Source organism: Falco punctatus (genome assembly GCF_963210335.1).
Source record: "Falco punctatus genome assembly, chromosome: 4".
In the NCBI taxonomy this organism is placed as follows: domain Eukaryota; kingdom Metazoa; phylum Chordata; class Aves; order Falconiformes; family Falconidae; genus Falco; species Falco punctatus.
In genome coordinates this window covers 47,343,151-47,356,743 of record NC_137583.1, presented here as the reverse complement: position 1 = coordinate 47,356,743, position 13,593 = coordinate 47,343,151, and the positions used below count along the sequence as shown (strand labels likewise).

At 66.9% G+C, this 13,593-nt stretch overlaps 1 protein-coding gene across 4 annotated transcripts in view; it reads left to right on the top strand.

Moving 5' to 3' along the window:
• The window catches only part of NFIC (nuclear factor I C), a 42,722-nt gene that overhangs the window by 11,842 nt on the left and 17,287 nt on the right, over positions 1-13,593 (top strand). For all 4 annotated transcript variants that reach the window (XM_080384083.1, XM_080384085.1, XM_080384084.1 and 1 more), the window contains exon 2: positions 7,992-8,523. In XM_080384083.1, coding sequence (XP_080240209.1) covers positions 7,992-8,523 — 532 coding nt within the window. The remainder of the gene's footprint in view (positions 1-7,991; positions 8,524-13,593) is intronic.

Genomic DNA, 13,593 nt, shown 5'->3' with positions numbered 1-13,593 from the left:
CCCCAGTCCCAGGGCTGCACCCTGGTGCACCCCGTGGTGGCGTTGAGCTGGTGGGACGCAGCCGGACGGGGGGTTTCCTCGTGCTCCGCCGTGGGGCCGGTGGCTGGGGTATTGGCTCCCAGAGCACCCGGCCCTGCTCAGGGACCTTGGACTCTCCCGGGGGATGGCTCGGGGCCAGCCCGGGCAAGTAGCCCAGGGCAGGTGGCTGGTGGACTCCACGTCACGAGGCAGGTTGGCACGGCCGTCTCCATGGTATGGCAGTGTCACTTAGCGGTTACAGCAGCAGCCTGGGCAGCGAGGGCAGTCCTGCCCCGTGCCTCAGTTTACCTCCAGGTGGGGAACAGCAGCCGGCAGGGGAGAGGGGTGCTTACCCCGTGCCCCAACCCCAGGTGCCAACTTGTCACACAGGGGACAGAGGGACCGGCCACAGCCACCAGCCTCTGTGCTGGGCACCGCCGGAGCCCAGCGTCCTGAACAGAGTCCCTTTGTATGGGCCAGCCCCCGCTCCTGCCGCTTGGGAGACATCCAAAACCCTCCCGAAATAGGACCCGGGCAGGCTCAGCCTTTGAATCTCCCCAGGAAGGCTCTGCTGGGCTGCCGAGAGTGGATGAACAACCCCCGTTAAAGCAATCCTGTCCTTCAGCACCCAGGGTGCAGGATCCGGCCACGCTCAGTGCAGAGCTGGCCCTGTGGGGATGCCCTCGTCTCCCTTTGCTCTCCACGAGAGCCTGCCACCGCTCCATGCCTCAGTTTCCTCATCCCTAGGTGGGGAGGGTCCTGTCGGGGTGCCCCCAACCCCAGGGAGCCCGTGAGATGCTGGAGGGGGGGCTGAACTGCTGGCACCTCTGTGGCACGGCAAAGGTGATGGGACTGCGGGGGGGCCATGAACTCTTCACCACCAGGGCCCCGGGGGTGGCTGATCCTCCCACAAGGTCGTCGGCAAAAGGCCGGGGCTATTTTTAGCCGGTGACTTGCTCCAACCCGCCAGGGATTGGATTTGCAGTGGGGTGAGCACCGTGAGCTCGTGGCGGCGCTCCCCATCCCGGAGTGCCGAGACACCCCCCGGTGCCCCCCCGCACCGAGCCGTCCCTCCCTGCTGGCAGGCACCCGCAGGAGGGACCTGGGGACTCCTTGCTGCACCCCCACACCTTTCGTGGTGCGTGATGGCGGGGGGGGGGGGGGGGCGCGGAATTAATCCCCCTTGGAAAGGCCAGGACAGAGCAGGCAGGGCTAAAAATATGTTGGGAGGGAAATAAAACCTCCTGCGTCAGGGGCTAAAGCCGGGCTCAGCGCCCTGGGCTTGGCCCGGGGAGGGCTGGGGGGCCCTGCCTGCTCCTGGCTTCCACGGTGCTGGAGGGGGGATGCTGAGCCTGCTGCTTGTCCTCCCAGGGTGACCATGGTGCTGCCGGCCCTGGGGCATCTCCTGCCTCAGTTTCCCTCTGCGTTCCGGGGCATGCGAGCGGCCACCGTCCCAGCGTCACATCCCAGCAGTTCCCAGGCTGGGACCCCAGGGTCTGCGGTGGGCAAAGCGCTGGGTCTTGGGCACCGCTCCAGCCCTGCCACCCCCGGAGCCGCCGTCCCCACCATGTGCCGGGAGCGGGGCTGGGGGGAGCGGGCCACCCCCGGGGCCCCGCGCTGACGCAGGGCCGGGCGGAGGAGCTGGCAGCGCCGGGGCCTGTTGGCAAAGTTGTTTTTTTTCCCAGTTCCATAAAACATTTCCCTTCCTTGGAGCCCCAGGGGGGTTTCGGCTGGGAAGCCACGTGGCCCTGGCGCTGCTGGTCACAGGATGCTTCCCGGGGTGGGGGGACATCTCCCTGGCCGTGGGCTGGGTCCCCTCCGCACTCCCCCCCGTGCTGCTTGCAGACCCCAGCAGCCACTGTCACAACCTGCCTCTCCTGCGGGCTGGCCTGGAGGATGCTGTGCCTCAGTTTCCCCATCTTTGGAAAGGCAGCACCACACCCTGGGGGCAGGTGGGGTCACCCTGGGGAAGCACCTGAGCCATCGGCTCCTGCACCCCGAGGGGGACAGGCAGAGACGGCACCTGGGGGACCTGAGGCACCTGGGGAAACTGAGGCACCTGGGGGAACTGGGGCACTTGGGGGATCCCAGTGAGGCTCTGGGAGGCAGTGAGTGGCCCCAGGTGCTCCTGCCACCAGGTCTTTCTCCCCAGCACCCTCCTGGCTCCTCCGCCTGCTGGTGCTGGCTGTGCTGGGTACCATCCCCGGGGCATCCTTACCCTTTCCCCGCACCCTGGCCATGCTGCTCCCAGTTTGGGGTTTATTTAGCAAAGCCAGGGACCAGCAACGCCAGTTGTTGCTGGAGGTGAAGGTGTGTGCAGGCAGACCAGAGGTGGGGTGGTGAGTGTACGGTGCTGCCAGAGAAGCCCCCCCGCCCTGCTCCCAGCTTCAGCCCACTTTGTGCACCCCCGGCGGTGCCGCTTCCCCGGGGAGGGCTGTGCCGGTTGGCGTGGGCCCAGGCAGCGCTGGCACCTGAGCCCCGGGCTGCAAAGAGAGCTGCTTTTCTTCCTGCTGTTTTCCAAAGCAACTGGCAGGTTTGTTGCCTGCCACGGCCTCCCGTGACCCGCGGCGGCGGCCTCGGCGCACTCCCCGCGCCCCCGCTCACAGCCGCACCACCTGCGAGGGCGAGCACCGGCATTGCCTCCGCCCCGGCACGTAGGCGCGGGCAGGCGGGCACCGGCCCGGCAGGGGCTGCTTGTGGTGCCCGCAGGGACCTGCCTGCTCCGGGATGGCTCACAGGACCCGCTGGGGCATTTTTTGGGTAGTGCTGGGCATGGGGACCCCAGGGCAGCTCAGCGAGGGGTTGGGGGCCACCGTGGTCCCCGCATGGGGAGCACCGGGTGCTTTATTAGCCCATCCGCCACCTCCCGGTCTAATCCTGAGTGGGGCTGAGCACTGAGGCAGCAAGTGAAGTGTGGGAGCCCCTTTCTGACCTTGCATCCGTCCTGGCTGACCCTCCCAGCAGGGTGGCCGCATCCAGAGCCTGCTGTGGGTACGGTCCAGCCCATACACAGCCCTGAGCTGGGCATGGGTGGCGGCTGGAGGATGCTGTCGGCGCTGGGGGGGGGGTGGAAATAAATCCCCGGGTTGTGGGGAGAGCAGCCGCAGGGAAGTTGCACCATGTCCTGCCTTCGTGTCCACCCGCACCAGGCACCGGGGCTTGGGGACCTGGCGTGGGCTGCAGGAGGGGGTTTGCAAGTGACCCTGGGTTTGCAGCTCGTCTGCTGCTGCGGAGGGCGCGTGGCTGGGACAGCAGGGTCTGCCCCATGGCAGGGCTGTGGGGCTGGGTGTGAGCGGCAAGGCCAGCTCAGCCCATCCCCGGCTGCATCCCCGGCTGCTTTCCCAGGAGTTTCAGCTGCTGCCGCGCTCCCTCCGGCTGCCCCACGCGCGGCGTGCCTCAGTTTCCCCCCAGCATGGTAGCGCCGCTCTCTGGGGCTGGGGAAGCCTCGTTAGGACTTGCCAAGCTGGCCAGGAAGCCTGGCCGCGCCATGCCGTCGAGCAGCAAAAATTATGAATAAGCTCTTGTTAATAAATACTTTATGATGAATCCAAATAGATTTCCTCCTCTGGAGCAATTATTGTAAAATGGGCTCTAATATGGTACAGGGCCAGCCCCGGGAAGGGCTGGGTGCTTTTCAGGGCCTAAGTGCCTCCTTCCATCCCTTCTAATGAGCACTTCCCAATCATTTGCATCTGTCTCGGCAACAGGTCTCATTACCAGGTTAACTTATTACCGAGAGCCGCTTTGGTGAACAGTTAAGAAGCGGCTACCGGAGGTTTTTGCTGGGGCCACACGAGAGCATTTTGTCTGTGCCAAGGGCACCTGCAGGCTCCGGCGAGGGGAAACTGAGGCTGGGGTGAGCAGCAAGTCCCTGCCGTGCCCCTTTCGGGTACCAAGGGTTTGGGATTTTCAGGATTACCGGAATGTCTCGAGCTGCATCCCCCCCTGCTGCCACACCAAGGCTTCCTGTGGGGGCACGGTGCCCAGCGCGGAACTTGCCAGCCCCTGCCTGGGCTCGCACGGCCGCGGGGAGCGGGACCTGGCAGGAGCGTTGGCCATGAGAGCCTGCAGCGGTTTGGAGGTGTGTGGCTGGCTGGCGGGGAGGCTGAGCATCCTTTCATAAAATAAACCCTGTGTGGTCCCTGCAGGGCTGGGATGCAGTGAGGTCGCCCCGCTTTGCTCCCTGCCTGCAGTGGGGATGGCATCTCGCTCCTCCCTGGGGCCATGCTGGTGGGGAGCAAAACCCACTGCCGAGGTGACTAACACCCCCCTGCCCCGCCCCCCCCCCCCCCGCCCCCCCAACCCCCGTGAAAACTGCTCGGGAATTTCCTGAGGAAATGTTCTTTCATTGGAAAATTCAGGCTGTTTCGCCGAGCCCCACCTGTTTGGCCAAGGAGCTCGAGCGGAGGATGCTCAGATGCCCGGCCAGCCCATGCCGTGGTGCCTGGCCGTGGTGCCCATGCCTGGCACTGTGTCCCTGGGTGACACGGAGCATCGCCCACCATCCCCACGGGGGAAGCAGGTGGCCGAGCAGCTGGGGTACGGAGCCCCAGCACCGGCCAAGCCGCTGAGGACAGGCAGGAGTACGGGGGGAAGCAGTGCCTCAGCTGTGACCCCGCCAGCTCCCCGGCGCCGCTAAAGCCCAGGCTGCCGGAGGAGTTAATCCTGGTACGGCGTGCCTGGCTCCACGCACAGCATCGCTTCTTCCCCTCCCCGCTCCACCGCAGGATTGACACCAGGGCAGAGCCGGGCTTGACCCGTGCCTCAGTTTCCCTTCACAGCATCCGGCGTGAAAAGCCAGCGTCTCACCCGTCCGCTGGAAGAGGGACACGAGGGGCCTCTGTGCCGGGGCCGGCAGCACCCCGACGCAGGCGTGCTCCTCCCTGGGTCACGGGGCTTTACAAGCCTGGGCTGGATGAGGCCCAAGCACAGGCTCTGCTGCCAGATTCCCATCCGGAAATGCCCCGGGAGCAGTCTCGTCTGGGGTATTGCAGCACGTCTCTCCTTCCCAGCCCTGCAAAGGAAAAACAGCAGGAGAAGCACTTAACCAGCCCTTTGCCGGCGCTCCTCGCTGCCGGCTGGGGTGAGGGGGCTGGCGGAGGTCGGGGACAGGGACAGATGGGAAGCGCATCCCTGCCTTTGCTTTCTGAAGCAGAGCTGGGCACGAAGCGGGCCAGTGTCAGCCAGGGCCAGTGTGCCCAGCTGAGGGGCTCGCTGCCCGCACGGTGCCGACGGCATGGCAGGGATGCAGGGCACAGGGATGGTCCCCAAGTCCTTTAGCTTGTCCCCTCAGCACCCAGCTGCAGCCATCCCACCAGTTGTCCTGGTGCCCCCCGGCTGCCCTCGCCTGGCCCTGCTAAAGCGGCTTAACTCCGCACGGCATCTCGGAGCGGGATAAGCCAGGCGGGAGGGAAAGTTGGCGAGGGGCTGATTGGCTTTCGGTGCAGCTCCCGACCCGCCATAATCCTTGGGAAGCGGGGCCCGCGGGGGCTTCGGGGGCACTGAGGGCCACAGGGGCTTCTGCGCCCACTGGGGTTTTGAGGGGTCCTCGATGTGGGTCTGAGTGGGATCTGAACATCCTCATCACCGGGGGGAGGGGGGCAAAGCCGGTGCCCCACAGAAACCAGGGCTTGCACTTGCCACCCTCCGGGCACCGAGCATCCCTTGGTCCTCACAGCGAGGGCGAGCAGCACCCGAGGGTGCTGCCACCCCAGCAGGGATGACCTGGGTCTTGCCTGACTTCCCTGCGGCGGTGCCTGGGGTGGCACTGCCCTGCGGGAGGGCAGGGACGGGGACAATGGCGTGGTAGCCCCCAGCCCCAGCCCTGCGGCCAGCCCCGCCGCCGGCTGCCTGGGGAGGGTGGCGGGGCCGGGCAATGGCAGCAATTTGTAGGGCTCGTCTGAATAACTGGCCACCAAGGAAGATCAGCCGCCCACCGCCCCGGCCAAGTATTGTTTTTGGAACTCGCTGCTGCTTTTTTCGGCTCCTGTCTTACTTTTCTTTGACCTTCTTCCCTGATTTAAGACACATGCCCAGCCCTTGCCCAGCTGCACTGAATTAGCGGCTGCTGCTGGGGAGGGAACCAGACCCCTGCGGCCATGCAGGGCTGCAGCCGCCCCAGGAGCAGCCGATGGGGACGGGTCCACCAAGCAGCCCTGGCAGGATGAGTCCCCCAGGCAGGGATGGGTCCCCAGGGCCGGTTTGGGTCTCCACGGGTGGGATGGGTTCCCCAGCAAGGGTCCTGTCCCTTTGTGGGGTGGGGAGGACACCCATGGGGTCACAGCTCTGGTGACACTGGATCCAGAGCAGGGGCTGTCGGCTCTCAGGGGCGGTGGGCTCTGTGCCAGGGTGATGGGTCTGTGCTTGGGGGGGGGGGAGGGGGCGTTAGTGGGGCTGTGCTGGTGGTTGATGCCGGTGGTTGTTGGTGCCGGGGTCTGGGGGCGGGAGGGTCTGTGTTGGAATGGCTGTGCCAGGTCGCAGTGGGGTCTGTCTGGGGATACTGGTGCAGGCGATGGCAGGGGCTGTGCTGAGGGACCCCTGTGGGCTGCCCGGGGGGGTTGTGCCGGGGGAGCTGGTCTGGGTCTCGCAGGGGCTGGTTTGGGGTTAGTGGGGTCTGTGCGGGGCTCGGGGCTGGGTGGGAATTCGTGGGGTCTGTACGGGTTGGTGCCTGCTGCGAGCCTGCTGCGGGGGACACTGTTCCCTCCAAGCAGGGTCACTTTGGGACACAGCTGCTTCGGCCAGGGAATGGCGTCGCTGCCCTGGGATGAGCGAGGCCAGCCGCTGTCTCCAGAGCCACTCGCCCCGTCCCACTGCCAGGGCTTCTTCCTCCTGCAGCTCTTGCCTGCGACTGCCTCCTGGGTCCCCCCCCAGAGCAGCACCCACCCTTGGCACCGTCCCTGCTGGAAGGGTGCCCACCCCCGGGCACGGCCCTGCGAGCCAGGGCTGCAGCGTGGCGCTGGGGGCTGCCACAGCCACCCCCTGCCCGGCCCTGGCAGCCTGCGGTGGGACTGAGCACCGAGCTGGGCTTCCCCCTCCACATCGTCACCTGTCAGGAGGGACCCCACGGGCCAAATCCTGCCCTCGGGGACCAGCTCGCTGCCACCCTGGCCACGCACAGGGATGCCTGGCCCTCTCCCTGCTCTTTTCCAAGCCGTGCCACTCCTTGCTGGGAAGGCTCCTGACACCTCTCTGTGCCACGGGTGGGTTGTGCCCCCCCCCCAGCCAGGAAGCACTGATTTTCCAAACTGGGAAAAAAAAAAAAGGGATGTGGGAAGGAGGGGCCGTGGAGGGGGGATGCATTTTCCTTGTTTTCTTTTGGGGCCAGACTCATCCAGCAGCGTTCACCAAATGGAAAAAGGCAGTCAGAGCACGCCTTGTGCACTGGGCCAGGCGCCAGCTACTGGGCTGGCCACAACTGGGGCAAACTGGGGGAGTTTCCCGCTGGTCCGGAGGGAGCGGAGAGGTCCAAGGCACCCGCAGCCCCTGCGGGAGCAGCCAGCATGCTGGGGGTGTGGGGGACCCGTCCCTTGGGTGCTGCGGTCTGGCAGCGCCTGGCACTGGCACGGCAGCTCTGGCAGGCGCCACGGCAGGTGGGATTCCTGCGCCGGTCGGGAACAGATCCTGGCACACATGGGTGGGATGGGGAGAGGGTCCGGGTGCTGCGGAGGCGGCGTGCCTTGCGCAATGCCTGCCCCTTCGTGGCAGTGCCGGTTGTCCCAGCACCCCACAGCAGGTTATTGCCTGGGAGAATTGCAGTCGGTGGGATTTGTGGGGGGCTGCTGGGAGCGGGGGGATCCCGCGGTGTGGGGAGCAGTTCCCTGCCCCTGGCGAGCACCTGCGTCTGCCACGTCCCTTCCACCTGGTTGCGCTGGGATGCAGCCCAGTGGGGGTGTCCCTGGTGGGTCCTGATGGGGTCCCCAGCCGTGCCGGGGTGGGTTTGCCAGGAGTGACCGCCTGTCCCTCTGCTCCCGCAGGATGAGTTCCACCCCTTCATCGAGGCGCTGCTCCCCCACGTCCGGGCCTTCGCCTACACCTGGTTCAACCTGCAGGCCCGCAAGCGCAAGTACTTCAAGAAGCACGAGAAGAGGATGACGAAGGATGAGGAGAGGGCAGTGAAGGATGAGCTGCTGAGTGAGAAGCCAGAGGTGAAGCAGAAATGGGCCTCGCGCCTCCTGGCCAAGCTGCGCAAGGACATCCGGCCCGAGTGCCGCGAGGACTTCGTGCTCTCCATCACGGGCAAGAAGCCCTCGTGCTGCGTCCTCTCCAACCCCGACCAGAAGGGGAAGATGCGCCGCATCGATTGCCTGCGGCAGGCGGACAAGGTGTGGCGGCTGGACCTGGTCATGGTCATCCTCTTCAAAGGGATCCCGCTGGAGAGCACCGACGGCGAGCGCCTGGTCAAGTCGGGCCAGTGCACCAACCCCATCCTCTGCGTCCAGCCCCACCACATCAGCGTCTCCGTCAAGGAGCTCGACCTCTACCTGGCTTACTTCGTCCGTGAGAGAGGTGGGTGTGCTGCTCGTGCCAGGATACCCCCCCGCCAGAGCCAGCTCCCGGAGCTTTCCCGTCCCCCCATCTCCAATCCCCTCTGCTCCAGTGTCTGTCCCATCCCCGGCTCCGGCTCGGGGACACCACTCGGGGACACAATCCCTGCTGCAGACCTGAGCTGCTGCCCATGCGGGTGCCCCCCACCCTGCCTACGTGGCCCCTCTCCCCCAGCTGGGATGGATCCTGCCTGCCCCGGGAGGCGTGTGCCAGGGAGGCGAGTGGTCCCTGAGGATGCTTCTGGCTGTGGGCATTGCCAGAACGGGCTCTTGGGAGGGTTAACCCCGCACCCCATGCTTGCCCAACGTGGCTGCCTGTGCCAGCAGCCAGGTGAGGAGCGGGTGGGCAGTGTGAGCAGGGAGGGGACAGCCTATTCCCAGCACGTGTGTCCCCAGGGCTGGACCTGGGAGTCATCCAGCAGTGCCAGTTTGCTGTGGGCCGTGGTCCCAGCCCCTTCCCCAGCAGGTGACCGAGATGGGGACAGGAGCAGCTGAGGCTGGCTGGGGAAGGGGCAGTGGTAACACCAGCGGGGGCAAACCCCAGCAGCTCCTGCTGTGCAGTGAGGAGATGCTGCTCCCCTGCCCTTCACCTTCCTGGGGGTCCCATGGACCCACTGGGAGAACCGGACTGGTTTCACTACAGCAGGGGAGGGAGGTCAGACCCACTCTAGAAACCTTGGTGATCAACAGAGGGAAACTGAGGCACAGGGGGCAGGGCAGACGGTGGCTTCCAGGGTCAGAGGATTAGGTCCCTAATCCATTGTCCTCTCCACTGGCTCACGCCACCTCCCCACGTGTCGGGAAGGGGAAGCTCATAGTAACTCGGGTCGGATCTTAACAGGCAGGTTTGCCATCCCCAGCTGGTGACGTGCTGGTGCGAACACCCTCCTGGCAGCTGGGGTCCCCCACAGACCCCAACATCCCCAGGCTGGTGAGGAGCCCAGGGAGATGCTGTGTGGTCCCCGTGGGCGAGGCTGGGGCTGTTTCTCAGGAATGGTGCAGAGCCAGGGGGGTCTGTGACACGCAGCCCCGAAGGGTGGTTGAGGGGTTCACAGCCCCTCCACGGCCAGGCCAGGCTGCCCAGGGATGCCAGGACGAGGGTGTTGGTCCCCTCCTGGCAGCAACCCCCTGCCCACAGCCAGCACTGGGTGATGCCCCCCAGCCCTGCTCTCCAGCCCTGTGAGCCTGTCCGCATGGACACCACGGTGGGGGGAGCGTGGAGCTGGTGGCTGCTTGCCCAGCACTGGCTGGGGCCCAGGGACGGATAGTGACACCACGGAGGGCACCGCGGTGCCGGCAATCCCAACAAAAGGGGTGCCAGCGCCATGACTCATGGTGGGCACAGGCAGCTGGACACAGCTCTGCCTCTGCCTGGCTGCCAGTGGGATACACTGGTTGTCAGTGGGGAAACTGAGGCACTGTGCTCCCCGGCAGGACACCGGGGGGACCACCGAGCCCTCGGGGCTTTGGGGAAAAGCAGGGCACAGCCTCTGCCGGCAGATAGCTGGGGCCGGATCCTGCCCCAGGGCCCAGTTGGGACCCTGGGTGGGTGGGAGGCACAGGCAAAGAGCGGGGGATGTGCACGTGTGCATTCACACACGTGTGTGCAGCCAGGACCTGCCTGCCCAGCCGTGTCTCCTGACATGTGCACACGCGTGGTGCTGGCACGTGGCTTGCCTGCTCAGAGGCAGGATGGGGCCCAATGGTGCCTGGCACCACTGTTTCCCACCGGTGCACTGGGAATGATGGGTGCTGTGCTGGGGACAGGGGGGGCCCAGGCACTGGCTGGGCGGGGGGGGCAGCAGCTGCTGGGCAGGGTAGGGGGTTGTCGTGTACTGGGCTGAGTCTTAGCCATGCTGGGCTGAACTGGGATGGGGTACTGGGCTGATCTGGGGTGCTGCAAGCTGCGCTGAGGGCAGCCTGTACTGGCTGAGATGGGGGTGCTGCGTACTGGTTTGGAGTGGGGGCACCCTGCGCTGGCTTGGCTGGAGGTATAGTGTCACACAGGGCTGGAGGTACTCTGTACTGGGCTGGACTGGGAGCCCTGCAGTGGCCATGGTGACGGCAGGGACCAGGACCCCCACTGCAGCCGTGATGGGGTGCCGCATTGGGGTGCCCGTGCTGGCGGGTTCCCTGGCTGCGCCGCAGCTGGTGGGTGTCCCCAGGGAGGGGGCTGCCCCCTGCCACCCCCCACCAGCGACCTTGACCCCAGCGTCTGGGTCCCCAGCAGCCGCAGTCACCTGACTGTCTAATTGGGAACACAGCGGCTGTAAATACTCTCTGATAAGGCCTGGCAGCCTCTCACTTTCCCTGTTAAGGTCGCTCTGTGCCCCGGTTAAGGGGGACCGGGACGGGCTGGCGGACCACCTGCGCCAGGGGTGGGACCCCGCAGGGTGCTGCAGGATGCTGGGTGCTGCAGCGGGGCAGGCGCTTGCCATTGCCCCAGCCCACTGCGAGCGCTTTCTGTGGGGCTGTGGGTAGCGAGGGGTTATCCAGCCTGCCGTGTCGGTGGGGAAACTGAGGCAGGGAGGGACGCTGGGGCTGACCGCAGCAGTGGGAGCCTGCGCTGGGTGGCCAGGCTGGGTGATGGTGCCACTGGTGATGCGCTGGGCATCCCCACGGCCTCTCGCACGCTGCCTGCTCCCTCCTGCTGCTCGCTCCCGCTCGCTCTGGTGCGCTTTCCCCTTCCACACATCTCGCCCTGCAGCCAGCCCCCCCCCGCCCCAGCAGCCCCAAAGGGTCTGGGGGTGAGCGGGAGCAGGCTGGGGGGGATCTCACCCACGCAGGGCCCCCCTGGCCAGACATCTCCGGCTCCCTGCAGTCCCCGCGGCCCCCCATTATCAGGCCGGAGCACGTGGGCTCCTGCTCCCCCGCCTACGCCTGGCCCGTTTCGCTGGTGTCAGCACAATTTCCCAGCCGCTGCTCTGGCAACGCCGGGGAGGGGGGGTGGCGGAGGAGCCCCCGGCCCTGCTCGCCCCACTGGGGGTCGGGGGCAGCCTAGGGGGGAGGCTGAGCTCCCGGGTCTGCCCCCCCCCAGGACCAATGCCAAGGGCCAGCTCTGCCTCTCGGCTTTTTCTTGGCCCCCGTCCCTCTGCCTGACGAGCCGCCTGGCTTTCCATGCCCCCCGCTGCACGTGGGGAAACTGAGGCAGGAGCGATACCAGGCTGGGAGGAGGCCCCGTCGCAGCCCCGCTGGCCCTGGGGGTCTCCCGTGGGGTGCAGAGGAGTGCTGGGTCCTGGGTCTGCCCCTCAGTGCTCGGCAGCGCAGCACCAACCCCCTGCGCACCCTGCTCCGCACCAGTGGCCCCTGGTACCCCTGTGGGCAGGGTGGGCTGCTGGTCCAGCGCAGGATGGATGCAGGGCTGGGTGGTGGGCTGGGAGCAGGGCTAGGAGCAGGACTGGGTGCTGGATGCGAGCAGGGCTGGGTGCAGGGCTGTGCTGTGCACACCGCAGTGGGGGAGGGGATGGCGCTGCAGCCCTGAGCTGGGTGTGCAGCGGGGGGGGGGGGGGGGGGGGGGGGGGGGGCTGGGGGGGGGAGCTCGGAGGTCGCTGGTGAAAGTCAAAAGCATTGCAGTAAAATGGTAATCAATCTCCCCAGTCGATGGTGCCAGGACCTTCGAAGCATTACAGAGAAATTCCTCCCAGCAGCTCCCAACGGCAGCAGCCAGTCTGGGGGGGGGGATGAGCCCCCCTCCCTGCACCCTCACGTCAGTGCTCCACACCTCCGTGGGTGCCCCTCCCTGCGCCCTCACCCTTGTGTCTCCATCCCTGCATACCCATCCCTCTGCACCCATTCCTGCATCCCACAACCCTGGACCCCCATCCCTGCATCCCCATCCTGCCATCACTCATCTCAGACAAGCTCCAGGAACTGGGGGAGGCAGGATGAGGCCAGTCCTGGCCCCTTGCACCTTTGGGGTGCTCTGGGGCTGGCAGGGACCCCGCAGCTGCTGTGCTCGGTAGGGTGGGGGGGACACGGCTCTGCCCTGCAGTGAGCTTCCCCTGGCAGTGCCTGGCGGCTGAGCCCCCCCTCCAGGGCTGTGGAGGGTGGGAGCAGATGGGTGCCCGGGGCAAGCAGGCGGTGGGCCCCAGGGTGTCATCCTGCTCCCAGCACCCCCGGCACGCTGCCGCGTGCAGCCGACTGTGCCGCTGGCGGTGGACAGCACCCCGGGGGGAGGCAGGGACCTCCACGCCGTGCCAGCATCTGCGTCTCCCACTGCCTGGCAGACCCTTATCTCCCCTCACCAGCCTCGCCGCTGGCTGCGGCGCGAGGCAGATGGCACCAATCTGCCAGGGAGCCCGTGCCAGGGCTCTCGTCCCAAGCGCGCCTGCCGGCCGTGCCAGGCCAGCCATGCCAAACGTCTGCGCGGTCCCTCCAGATGGAGGAGCAGGCATTTCCCCGGGCAGCGCCGCTCCATCGGCCCCCGCACAAATATTTATCGGCGGGGTCGCCTGGAGATTGATGGGGTGCACAATATTTGGGCTCTGCCATTCGCAGAGCTGGGTACCGGGGGGCGGGCAGGCCGGAGAACCCCCCCAGCACACAGATAAACACGTGCAAAACCCCCTCCCGCTCCAGGTATCTCTCTGCTTCCAGCCAAACAGCCGGGGGCGGCGGGCTGGAGGGGGGCGAGATAGGCAGAGCCTGGTGGGTCCAGGAGGAAAGACCCCCACCCTGGGAGAGGGCGCAAGGGTGCGAGACATCAGAGAGTCGACAAGGACCGGGTTCCAGCCCCCGAGAGCGGCGTGCCGCAGAGGTGGGGCGCAGAGGGGCTGACCAGGGTGCGGTGACCCCAGCCATCCCCCTCCCCTGCGGTGGCACTGCCTGGGGGGACCCGCCAGCCCCGTGCCCGGCCCTGGTGCGAGCCCAGCAGTGGCAGCAGCCGCGGTTTCGGCATGCTGGCGCTTTCTAGATCGATGTGCCGGTGACCTTGGGGAGGTCAGGGCTTCCCCGACTCTCCCGCAGTGCGCCGAGCCGGCGGCGTGCCGGAGCAGGCCGGCTTCCCTGCAGTGCCCAGCTGGCAGGGGGCAGC